The following is a 13,421-nucleotide window of genomic DNA, read 5'->3' as shown; positions in this document are numbered from 1 at the left end:
GCAATGAAATTAATTCATTTTTTATTCACTTAAGGCCAAAATCTGATATCCACACGGTGTATTCTGCTATTAAACTGCCACAAATTAAACAGGTGAGAGAATGTTGTTCTTTTATTGAAACACCAGTATCACAATCAACTGACGTTTTATGCTTAGCAAGTTTTTTTTTTTTTTTTTGTTACAGACAAGACAGTCCCCAAAACAACAAAAAACTGGATATATGGACAATGGTGCAGCTACATCTACCCTAAACTATGTCACTATTGATTTCAAGGGGCAAAATGAGCCAGAAAAAAGGTAACGCAGATTAGGAATATTAAAGTCAGAAGTTAAACATAAATTATAACTTTTATTATGAAATCAGAAAAAAACATAAAAAATACAAAAAAACATAATTTCAGTGCTCAATTAAATATATGACAGATGCACTAATGATGCTTTTAAATGTATGATTGTGATTTTAGAGTACCTGAAGGATCAGCAGTCTACGCTATGTTGTCAAAAAATAAGCAGACAACGGTAAGACTTCAGAATATATCAGAATATTAAAAGTTACAACGTGTAGTTTGTGGCCCTCTAGCGGTTGAAAAATAAAACTGCATCCGCCTTGCGGAAGAATATTGTTTTGGTTCTGCTTCTCCTCTGCACGGATGAATGTGGTTCACAGTGCCGGTCCGGATATGAACTATGATCCGCACAGTAGGCTAAGTGTTATGAAACTCATGCGCGCTCCATGTGTGGTTATTAAATATTGTTATGGTCAGAGGCGTCATGCCCATTCAAAGTGAGGGAGCACGTGCCCCCTCAGATTTCTGAACCAAGAAAAAATAGCCGAATAATATTTTCTACATTTGATACAATCACACCAGCGTGATTAAATCGTTCAGTGCTCATATCATCAGCTGCTAAATTCAAATTTGCATTCCCTGGCTGGCGCTGAGCCAGAGACAGAGGCGTTTTTATAGCGCTGCTCATTATAACCAATCACACAGGATTCTGTTGAGCTTATGCATGCAAGGACCAGTCAGAGGCGTTCAGATGAGTCATCGCTAAAATGCCTGCGTTTTCTTCACTCGCTCGCTGACTGAATACCTCTTTCTGGCGAATTCTCTCGTCAGAAACAACAAAGTGCAAATGTGTGTAGGGATCTGTAAGATATTAATTTCATAGTGTAAACAGCAGTGATTTTAATAGGAGTTTCTGAGAGTGCTTGAACTAGACTCAGTGAAATTATACTTTGATAATGTAAATGTCCTCTGCTCTCTTTCTGTACAATGAAAGTGTTATTAGTAGCCTAACTTGCAATGTTTTTATTCACATTCAGTGTTAAATTCACATGAAATATAAAGTCAGTCGTATTAAAAATATGTCATGGCATGACACCCATAAACAGACAGGTTTTTATGCATAGTTAATAGATTACATTATTAGGTTACTTTGACCATCGCCCATATAGTGCACTAGATCAACATGATCTATAAAGGTGAGAATCAAGATGATATAGTTAATGCCTTTGGGAATGTTTAGAATAAAAAATAAAAAATAAATAAAACATAAGTGCTGTTGGCTGCTGTGTGTCACATGATGACACATGATGATAAAAATAGATTACATAATTATATTCTATTCAGAATAGTATTCTGTTACCATATGCCTACAAAACAAACACTCAAAAGGTGTTCACAATAAGGATAAATCAGAAATTGTATGGAGCACTTTTTATTCAACTGTATATTGAGAACATTTTATTATTTCTTCCTCCTCCTAGAATTCCCAGTCGGAAAATCCAGATTATGAGAATGTTTCTTCTGCATGTGTGCCAAAACTTCCATTCACAAATATGGACTGGGATTCTGATACCAGTGAAGAAGATGAAGTGAATTACTCCACTGTGTCTTCTGCTGCCAAGCCTGCTGTTAAAGAACCCAAACATAACCAGAAGAGCCGCCTTAGCAGTTCAAGCTCTGATGATGAGGACAGAACTGAATATTCAGCCATTAAAACGTAAACACAAGGAGTTTCCAATTTAAGTATTGTATCCTTAATCTGTATTATAGTTATAGTATTAGTCTATAATATTATTTGAAAGTGAAAATATTATATAAATTATGATTCTATAAGTGTGCCTTCTACGCCTTCACTTTTTATTTTTGCAGTGCATTAATATAATATTGATAAATATAATTAATAATGTTTTAAAAATGCTATTTTATTATGTATCAATGTACCGTTTCACTACATTGTGTGAAATGCAACAATATAGCTTTGTAATTTCATTAAACATTTGTATTTGCCACTGCTGAACTGCCAAGCTGAGAACATTTGACTGATTCCATAAAACTGTGAATTAAAAAAAAAAAGAAAAAAAAGTCTCCTGGGCTCAGTGACTTAAAGAAGGAATTACACCACATGTATGTTATAATATGAGAAGCAAATAATTGTTCACAAATAAAATATTTGAAATATGAAACTTTAATTGGACACAATAATATAATTGAATCATATTTAATAGTCATCTACAAAAGCAATAGAGAAATTTTTAACTATCAGCATAATTTACATATGTGACCCTGGACCACAAAACCAAAGGGTTAATTTTTTGAAATTGAGATTTATACATCATCTGAAAGTTGAATAAATAAGCTTTAGGACAACATTTGGCCAATATACAACTGTTTGAAAATCTGGATCTGAGGGTGCAAAAAAAATCAAAATATTGAGAAAATCGCCTTTAAATTCGTCCAAATGAAGTCCATAGCAATGCATATTACTAATCAAAAAGTTTTTATATGTACAGTAGGAAATTTACAAAATATTTTCATGGAACATGATCTTTATTTAATATCCTAATGATTTTTAGCATAAAATAAAAAATTCTAATTTTGACCCATACAATGTATTTTGGCTATTGCTAATATAGCTGTGCAACTTAAGACTGGCTTTGTGGCCCAGGGTTATTCAGAGTGATGCTTCAGAGCAGTTGTTTGCTCAACCAACCTGCCGAAAGGATTTGATATTCCAAAGATAAATGCATATATTATAAAAGTATGTAAAGTATTATATTGGAAGGCATAATATCTTGATGCTACATAATAAGCATGGCAAATATTTTATTATTAATGAAGTCTGACATTGTTGATCTTCTTAAAAATGCTATAGTGAAACCCATTTTGGTTTTGGCATGTAGCTTTTTCATCAGACATTTCCATAGATGTTGCCTTCATCCATGTTGATGTAATCAGCTTCATAATCATAATCCTTATGGAATATTCCAAGAAAGTACAAAGGCAGACATCAGTAATTTTAGTAAGAATTTGTCAAAGAATCTATTTCCAGAGTGTAACACAGTAATATCAGAAATAAACAATATACTCACTGAGTGGGATTTTGGATCACTGAGGTGCATGGGGGAAAATACACATTCTTGTTGTTATTTCATTTAAATATATTTTGTTACTTTTGAAAAATGTAAAAGACTGAACATCCACTTATTAGAGACTTATATGTGGTTCAAAGTTGCTGTACCTCTTTGGTGATGGCATTCGAGGTTTGGAGAAAGCCTTTTTTCCTGACTCTGTACTTGCATCTTTTGACCTGAGAACAGATGTTATGTGTAAGAAAAAGAAGCTCATGCTATAAGTTTTAATAATGCCTTTAACCTTTTGTTTCATTTCGACTTTATTTCCTGTGATTTGACCTCAAGTTTAATGTGTTTTATTGCTGACAGCTCCAACATCTTTTAAATAACTTTTTAATGAAGTTACAGATAATTAAATATCATAAAATCAAGCATCAAAGACAGCACGTGCATAAAAATAATATTGCAATTAGATAAGCATTGCTTTCTTTATACCATCCAATGAACTTCTACACAGCCAAATATGGTAAGTGGTTTGACAACTAGTATTAGACATCATCTACTCAGAATATCTTCTTTGTTGAAGTGTAAAGCTATAAATGGATAAATTCACGGAAATAGATAGAAAGAGACAAGTCTTTGAATATGTACTTATTTCATTTACAACAAATTTATCAAAATCAGCTGTATTTTAATCCATGTACAATTAAGTTCAATTTGGGAACACCTGGCTTAAAGAAACATAAAGCTAAAGTTACCTTTGTCGCTTCTTGTGTATGATGACTACAGCAAGGATACAAGCCAGAAGGAACACAAGTGAGGGTGTCAGGATGTAAAGACCAATGGTTTTGAGTCCAGTGAGCACTGGGTCTGCTTCATGATGGAAAGTGGGTAAAAAATAATCATTATTTTTAGCACACAACTGATTTTAAAACTGATATGATAACTAATCTAAAAGGTAAGGTAATGGTGTAAGAATGATCTACAGAAAAAAAAAACTGTAAAAAAAATTTTCTGGATTGGATTCACAAGATTTGGAGCGCAAATAAGTCAGTATAAAACCATATAAATGATGATATATGGGTGGGACAAAATGCTAATAAATTACTCACTTTGCACATTTAAGACAACAGATGTCGTGATGTCTCTTCCAGGAAATTTAGCAGTACATATCAATTTCTTCCCATGGTCTTCTTTTGCACCCAGAAAGATTATGTTGGAATAGGTGATCTGATCTAAACCAGAAAGTGTTTTGTTCCACTCTGTGACCTGCATGTTCTCATAGTTCCATGTGATGTTTGGATTCTCATTCTGGCAGGAATGGTAGATGCTACAAGTGAAGTTCTTTGTGACGCCCTCTGTGACATCTGCCAGTTCAGGCTCAATCGATATGTTATGATGAACACCTGAAATTGAACTGAAATCTTGTAATGGGTCCAACTGTAGCATTTTAACTGAACTAACAGCTAATATCACACAAAGCAGTTCATGTTTGTGTTTACTCACATTTGGCATTTTTATCTTTTGTACCTGTTACTGTTATGTCACCATAATGTGTTACTGAACACTCAATAGTCGAATGTTCTGTCTTCACGACACCTGTGCATGTTAGAGTGTTTTTCCACAGGCCGTCTTTAATATGCTCATTGTGTATTTGATCAGATCCTTCTATACCGTTCAGAGTGATGTTTGGTTCGCTGTATGGACACGTGTGGAAAGTTGAACATTCTACTGTGATGGCGTCACCTGTCCTTTCACCTCCAAAAATTTTGATGCTGGGCAGCTGTGGACTTGCTACAAATAGCAGAAATGTCACAATTAGGCAACACACTCTCACAACTAGATCATGATTTAAAGAAAGAAAAAAGTATTTACATACCTTGGACAAGGATTGTAGAGGTGACATCATAAAATCTGTAGGTGCGATACCCAACGTTTTCAGGGTCAATCCATGCATATAATTTTTCTCCATGGTGGGACGGTTCCAGGTTTTTGATCAGCAGACTGCAATCCCAACTTGAGTTTCCATATAAATCAGTTTTCCCTCTGAACTTGCCAATGACATCATCTGGATACCTTGGATCATACACTAAAGGATAACCTTTAGAGACGTACTGATACCACACAACTCTACGTGGGTCTTTGGGTGGGTATGATGTGTAGCTGAAAGAACATGGTATGACCAGACAGGAACCTTTGAGGCCGTGAATGTCTTTTGGCATTCTCACTTCCCATCCAAAAGCATCATACAGCAGAACACCTGTGAGACAACAGTTGGAGTCATTACATGTTTATTTAGACTGGAAATTTTAGCCTTTCATTTGTCCCATATTGTTTTCTGTTAGTATTGCACACTATAATATATGGTGACGCATTGCTGCCACACACATATTATTTTTTCCACTCAATTATGTCGTAATAACGAGAAAAGATGTCGTTTTAATGAGATAATTATATCGTTTTTACGACATATCTCATTTTTTACGAGAAAAGATGTAATTTTAACAAGATAATCATGTCGTTTTAACGACATAACATCTCGTTTTTACGAGAAAAGATGTTGTTAAAACGAAAAAAGCTGTCATTAAAATGACATATATTGCTATTACGACATAATTGAGTGGAAAAAATTATGTGTGTGTGGCAGCAATGCGTCACCGTAATGATACACTATTGAATTTGAAAGAATATTGAAAGAACTGGGGCAAGGGGCAGTCGTGGCCTAATGGTTAGAGAGTCAGACTTGTAACCCAAAGGTTGCGAGTTCAAGTTTTGGGTCCAGCAGGAATTGTAGATGGGGGGAGTGAATGTACAGCGCTCTCTTCCACCTTCAATACCACAACTGAGGTGCCCTTGGTACCCCATAAATGGCTGCTCACTGCTCCGTGTGTGTTCACTGCTGTGTGTGTACACTTAGGATGGGTTAAATGCAGAGCACAAATTCCGAGTATGGGTAACCATACTTGGTCACACGTCATGTGATGTCACGTCACTTTCATATTGTCCAAGAAAAAAAAAAGCAACATATATTTAAATAGAGTCTAGATTTAAATGACATTCAATGATGTGACAGAGTTTGTTTTTAGTCACAGTACTTTTCAATTATACAGCATTTGTTTGTCTGTCTAGTCTTTATTGGCAGGTGATCTGGATGTTGTAGTTTTTACTGAGCCTCCATCTTGATCTGTAGTCCTTTACCACCCCCAACTTGAGGCGACATAACATTTCTACCCTTGACAACTCACCCTCGAAATGCCATAGAGACACACAATTTACACTGTAAAGGCTAATGCTTCTGCACAATGGCTTATGGGTTTCACTTTTTTTTTTCTCTCAAAATGTTGATTAAACTGAGAATATTAGTGTCTGTTTCATAGCTTCATATTATTTTATCTCAGAATAAAACATATGACCGATATCTTGTGAGTGTAAGGCAGATGGTAGGCTTTTATTTGACTGCTGTGAATAAAGTTATGTAGCCTATTATTTCGATACGATTTTGATATTTCATAATTGAGTAGCCTAATGTGAAAATTTCTGTTAAACTACATTAATAAATATATACAAACATGCCTAAAAGAGGACAACAGACAATGTACCTTGGAAAAGTAAATGAAGCAGAAACGGTGCTTTCATGTTCCTGGGTTAATACATAAACAAAAACCAAAGTTAAATGTCAATAATGGATGAACTTCCAGCCTAACAATTTATCACTTATATTGTAGTTTTCACAATAATGCCTTCAATAATAATAATTTAATAATACATTTTTTTTCTCCCTTCAGTCTTCTTCTAAAGCACTTGAACGTAACAATTTTCTTTTTCATTCCTACCTTCTCAGTAGTCAGGAATGATAAGAACCTTCTTCCAAGAAGAGCAAAATATTTTATTTTTCAGAAAAGTGTTCTCCACACCCACCAGGATGAAAAATATTTCATTGATCTTGTCAGAGCTCATCACATCAAGGCGCTTGTGATGTGACAACGCAGTCAAAAATAGTATTTCCTGACACAAACATCACAATCTGAGACTCTGACAAGAGAAGGTTAAGAAGTGGTACATTTAAAAACAATGTACAAAACGCCAGACTGAACTTAACGTGTAACACAGCTAGTTATTAAATCTGAACTTGTTAGGATTATGCATTTTCTTTTCACAATTATTTTTACAAAGATGTTTATTTCTCACAACATTTGGTTTAATCACTGTCTTAATTCAGTAGCAATATACTTTCAAATGTAAATGACAAACAAATTTGCATTAATATATACAACAGCACAATTTACTGTTTGCTAGTACTGCATATTCTACAGATTTGCTGGTTTCTGGGGTAAAATGTACTTACAGTTTGAATTAATTTCTTTAGTTGACTTTTGACCTCTGGTGATTCATGAAGACATTAACTGGATATTTAAGTGAATGAGAGGATGTGCAAATTAAGTTTTATGTTAATTGCATTTTATGTTAATATCTATGATCATAGTCAATTAAAAATGTATTGGAAATTTTGGGAAGAAAACTATTTTGACGATCCATTGGGAAGTGTGGTGAATGTGACTGAAACATGTTGTGTTTCTTCTCTGGCAAATTCATTAAATATCCTAAAGCCTGTGCAAGCATGCAGTGCTGGTTGCTTTAGAGTCTCTGACTGCAACGGGAAGTTAGCAGCTATTAAAAGATACTGACACCTAACACATAGCCTTTGGTCTAGTAATGCCTAGAACAAATGCAGATTAGTTATGCGTGATGTAAAGCACGTGTTGCTTATAGAGATTATTATATAAATAATAAAATGCTAGAATGGATGTCATTTTCGGATGAATTTTTAATGCCATTTTTATTTCTACTAATGTGCTCTATGCTGCAAGCGTAGATAAATGGCAGAGTAGAGCAGAGATAACAACATTAATAAAATCAATACATGCTACAGACTGAAAAACATTCCCTGACAATATTTCTGATAGTATACAATCTTCTGTATTTATTTTGAGCATTAAAGAAAAACACGATGATCCTCGTTTTGTTCATCAGATATTTCCATACACATTGAGATCATCCACGTGGCCATAATCAGCCTCATAATCATAAACCCTTAATGTAATATTTCAAGAGAAAATAGAAACACAGAGGTCAGTGAATAACTTAGCATTTGAAACCACAGAATCTGAATAGGCCTATGTTTTCCACATTTTAATAAAGTAATGGTAGAAATAAATAATAAACCCATTGAGTAGGATTTTGGTTTGCTGAGGTGCATGGTGGAAAAAACAAAACAAAACATAGTTATCTGTTGTTTAATCTGTGAATATAGAGCAGTTATCAGTGAGTGGTGAATACGTAACCCCTCCGGGTTCTACTCCTCTCACTTGCTCCGAGTGGAAATTGTACAGGCGTTTCTGGCATGGAAGTTGGGCGTGCTAACAAAGCTGCTAAAGACTGCAGCCTTGAGCGTCAGTCACTAGTGCACCTCTTGAGATCAGGGGAGTAAGGTTTAACCGCACAGCTGACCTCCGGTACTCTAGAATGTGTGATGCTGTGAATTTTATGAAAGATTTGTCAAATAATTTCACCCAAACACTGCAGTTATGTAAAAATAATGGCCTGACACAACCACAGCGGCTCAACCAATGAGTGTGGAGAGTAACATTAAAAGGTAAAAAATGAATTTAATGTAATTTAATTAGAAAATGTATGGAAACAATGAATGAAAACATAACGACATAAACAATATTCTTTTAAAGAATAAAATACTTAAGAATAAAATGACTTGCATTCTGCTCTCAGATTTGCATTCGTGGGTGATTGGGGTCTACAAAAAAAAAAAAAAGAATAAAATGATCAAATCGGATGAATTTATTATTTAATTATAAAGCATAGGGAACAAACACAAAAAGGTAAATATTCATGTAAGGTCCACGAATTTGGTCCAAGGACGGTATCCAATCATGGATGAAGATTTCCTGCATGTTCGGTCTTTTCAGCGCGCAAAGTTATTAATTTTAGGTTAACTTCAAATCTGACTCCATTTTATTAACTAATCTGACTCCATTTTATTATGACCTCGAATTTAGATTTAAATGCCAATTGATTATTTGTTCATTTCTAATTATTATTATTATTATTATGACATTTGATTATTCGAGTTAACTCTTTACCATTATTGTACTCGTTCATTCAGGTGCTCATGTGGCTCAAAGATATCGCTTCAGCTGTTAGCGTATCTTACGGTCACATTCTCATCAGTCTTGGTTATTAGACAGAGGTAATTGGCTAATACTTTAGATGGCCGCTCCTATGCTTGCTCATTCTAAAAGTACCTTTAATTAGCCCCCATAGATTTGTACACACTTGAATAAAGCAACATTATTTGTAGTCAGAGGTCACGACCACTACTACAGATATAAGCCGACCAACATTACTTTCCCTGATAGTAGCTTTAGTATGGTGATGCCATGGTTTCCCCATTAGCTAGAATAATATTACAATAAACAGAGGTTAGGCCCACCCTATCTAGGTTGGTCGAACAACATTCAGTTCCAGTGGCGTGCACAAGGGGGGGTGTTGAGTGTATCAATAAAAGCAAATGCACTCAGTGTTACCTTCTTTATTCACCACCATGTACTACACTCGTTCCTTTTTCTTCTCCACCTTAACTCATACTAGAGCTCCCTCTAGAGGCTTACTCAGAACACCACATATCCCTCTCTCTTAAGAACAAACATGCTATAGGGACAAAGTCTCAGTGCAATTAGTTAACAGTTAAGATACAGGTTACTGTTGATTTTTTTTCCTCTTTGCAAACATTCAATCCCAACATTATGATTCGCAAACAAACCCTTATTGAACACATATTGGTACAGTAATACAATTTCCCAACACTTGGTATAAGCATCACCTACTCAACCACAATATTAACAGAACAACAAGAACATTCTTTTCCATATACTGTATAGACACATATTGTGTGCGAATAATGCATTAAACACATTTTACATTACATAATCCTGAGTCCATGCAGGTGCACGCCTGCTCCGAACAGGTCGTGTAACTACTGCAGGTTGTTCACCCCCTACAGGATCAGTATTCCCAGAGTCAAACGATGGCAGTTCACTGAACTCGTCTGCTCTGCACGGAGCAAGTGCAGATGCCAGGTGGGATGCATTCCAGCATCGTCCATCTGACAGCTTATATGTGTATAGTCCTTTCTTACCCACAACCTTCAGGGGTTTTCCAAATTTAGACTGGGTCTTTGGCACAATTCGGGTTTCTTTACACGGACATACGATCCACACTGAAATGAAACATGCTTTGCGCTGCGTTTTCTGTCACTGTACCGTTTAGTTTTTCCTGTTTCTCTTTCACGTGTGAGGCAAGCTGATGAGGTGTAAGTGCTCTGCCTGCAGGTGGCAAGCAAAGACCAAACGTTAAGTTTGGTCAACATGGCTCTCCCATGCAAAAGTTCAGTTGGTGTGCACTGTGTTGTGGCATGAGGCGTTGCACGGTATGCCTGCAGAAAGTCTTTGGTGAACTCCTTCCACCCTCTTCCTTCCAGTGAAGCAGTTTGTAAACTATCCTTTAAGCTGCGATTGAAACGTTCGACTTCCCCATTTGCTCTTGGGTAATACACAGATGATGTCCTGTGTATGATTCCTCTGTTTTGCAAGAACAGTCTGAAGTCGTGTGAAGTGAACTGTACTCCATTATCAGAAATCAGCTCTTTCGGGTTCCCTTCCTGCTAAACACTGTAGAAAGGAACCGTCACGGCATGAGTGGTAGGATGTGAGACAAATGCTATCTCGGGCCACTTACTGTAATAGTCCACCAGAGTGATCACAAAACGACAATCAGCAGGTGCTGCATCAAAAGGTCCCATGATGTCTATGGCCACTTTCTCCCAGGCGTCAGTAGGGTAAGGCACAGGTTGGAGCGGTGTGGTATGTGTGACAGCAGATTTGTCATGTAACTGACAAGTGACACAAGCTTTAACAGCTGTTTCTACTTGTTTGTCCATACCAGGCCACCAGTAGAGCTCTCTCAGCCTCCTTTTGGTCCTCACAATGCCCTGGTGTGTATCATGTGCGAGTGCGATGAACTTGGGCTGGAGACATTCTGGAACCAGGAGGCGTGTGGTTCCACGCACCATGCAACCGTCCTGGAGTGAAAGTTCATGCCGCACTTGAAAATACGGCTTTAACGCATGATCCAGTGCCTTTGCACACTTTGGCCATTTTGAGACGAGCAGTCTGCGTAGCTCAGCTTGGATAGGACAAGAATCACATGCCACTTTGAACTCAGAGCTGGTTATTGCCGTGAGGGTAGATGTGAGAGCTACGACTTCCAAATCGTGTTCCAGACTAGGCTCAGTACTAGGGAGTGGTAAACGAGATAGACAGTCTGCAGTCACGTTCTCATGCCCCGGCTTGTACTGAATATCATAGGTAAAAGCCATCAGCCTAGCTGACCATCTTGCTATGCGCATACCTGCTCTGCCTTGACCCTTAGATGACAAAAGGGTGGTCAGCGGGCTGTGATCTGTCCGCAGTGTGAAGTGTCGTCCCCACAAGTAGGTCCTCCATCGCTCTGTGGCCCAAACACATGCTAGTGCCTCTTTTTCTACTGTGGAGTACTTCCGTTCTGCTGCGGTAAGAGTGCGTGAGGCAAAAGCCACTGTTCTCTCCATGTTGTCTGCGTGTATCTGGGTAAGAACACCTCCTATTCCGTAGTCTGAGGCATCTGTGGTGACTATAGTAGGCAGTTCTGGATTGAAAAGCGCAAGGGCAGCACTATTCACAATTAGCCCTTTAACTGCCTCAAAGCTCTCCTGAGCCTCAGGTGACCAAACGAATGGAGTAGAGCCTCGTAAGCACACGCAATGGCTCCACCACTGTAGCGTAATTTGGTATGAATTTAGAATACCATGATGTGAGACCCAGAAACGAATGAAGACTAACCTCATCAACAGGAGGTGGTGCATCGGACACTGCAGAAATATGGGAAGCATCAGGCTGTAATCCCTTTTCTGACAGTGTGTGACCCAGAAATGACAGTTCTGCTTTTCTGAAGTGGCACTTTGTCATGTTCAGTTTGAGGCCTGCTTTATCGATTCGCTGCAGCACAGCTTGCAGATTTTCGTCATGTTCCTTGAACGTTGCTCCTGCGACCATGATATCATCCAAGTAACAATGAGCTCCAGACTGACCTTTAAGGATTTCAGACATCATCCTCTGGAAGCAGCTTGGAGCTGAGGCCAGTCCATATGGAACCCTTTTGAAACGAAATAATCCATCATGCGTGATAAACCGGTAATGTCTCGGCTGTCCTCATGCAACGTTACTTGGTGATACGCACTTTGGAGGTCTAATGTGGAAAACACTGTTGCTCCACACAAGTTCGCAAACATCTCCTCCATATGGGGAAGAGGAAAGCTGTCCACTACCACTGCCTTGTTAGGCTCACGCAAGTCGACGCAGAGCCTAATCCCCCCATCTTTTTTTCTAGTGACAACTATTGGGGAGACCCACTCAGATGCATCCACAGGCTCGATTACATCCTGTTGCACAAGCTTCTGTAATTCCTTGGACACCTCGTTGCGAATTGAGAAAGGTAACCTCCTCAGTTTCTGCTGCACTGGCTGAACACCTGGCCGAACATGAACACGATGTACAAATCCTCTTGCACATCCCAGGCTGTTTTCCGACTTTGCATCTATAGATGAGACAGGATGCGTGCACTGGTCTGTACTGACCTGACCATCACAAATCTGTAAACACAGTCCAGTAAAGAGGTCTCTGCCCAGCACAGCTGATCCCTTTTGTACAATGTATAAGTCTGTGGTAGTGCAATGGCCTCCATACGAGATGCTGGCTGGCAGGCATCCTTTCACTTCAATTGCATCGCCCCCAAAACTAACTAGACTGAGTTTCGGTGGTGAAAGGGGTGCTTGACTGAAAGATCCAGTGTAAATGGACATTGGCAATATGGACACTGCTGAACCCGTGTCCACCATTAACTGAATGTCCTGTGTTTGTCCTGTGCTTGCACATATCTGTACTGTACACATTAT

The 13,421-nt window shown here is 37.8% G+C and overlaps 1 protein-coding gene across 7 annotated transcripts in view; it reads left to right on the top strand.

Moving 5' to 3' along the window:
- Positions 1-2,357, top strand: part of si:dkey-24p1.1 (uncharacterized protein LOC556718 homolog) — a 31,920-nt gene extending 29,563 nt beyond the window's left edge. For all 7 annotated transcript variants that reach the window (XM_058799753.1, XM_058799752.1, XM_058799757.1 and 4 more), the window contains 4 exons: positions 35-92; positions 185-297; positions 465-519; positions 1,769-2,357. In XM_058799753.1, the coding sequence (XP_058655736.1) occupies positions 35-92; positions 185-297; positions 465-519; positions 1,769-2,008 (466 nt within the window). In that variant the 3' untranslated portion in view covers positions 2,009-2,357. The remainder of the gene's footprint in view (positions 1-34; positions 93-184; positions 298-464; positions 520-1,768) is intronic.
- The last annotated feature ends 11,064 nt before the right edge of the window (positions 2,358-13,421 follow it).

This window comes from Onychostoma macrolepis, chromosome 15 (genome assembly GCF_012432095.1).
Source record: "Onychostoma macrolepis isolate SWU-2019 chromosome 15, ASM1243209v1, whole genome shotgun sequence".
Classification (NCBI taxonomy): domain Eukaryota; kingdom Metazoa; phylum Chordata; class Actinopteri; order Cypriniformes; family Cyprinidae; genus Onychostoma; species Onychostoma macrolepis.
Note: the sequence above shows the minus strand (reverse complement) of the source record. Positions and strands in the feature narration are given on the sequence as shown.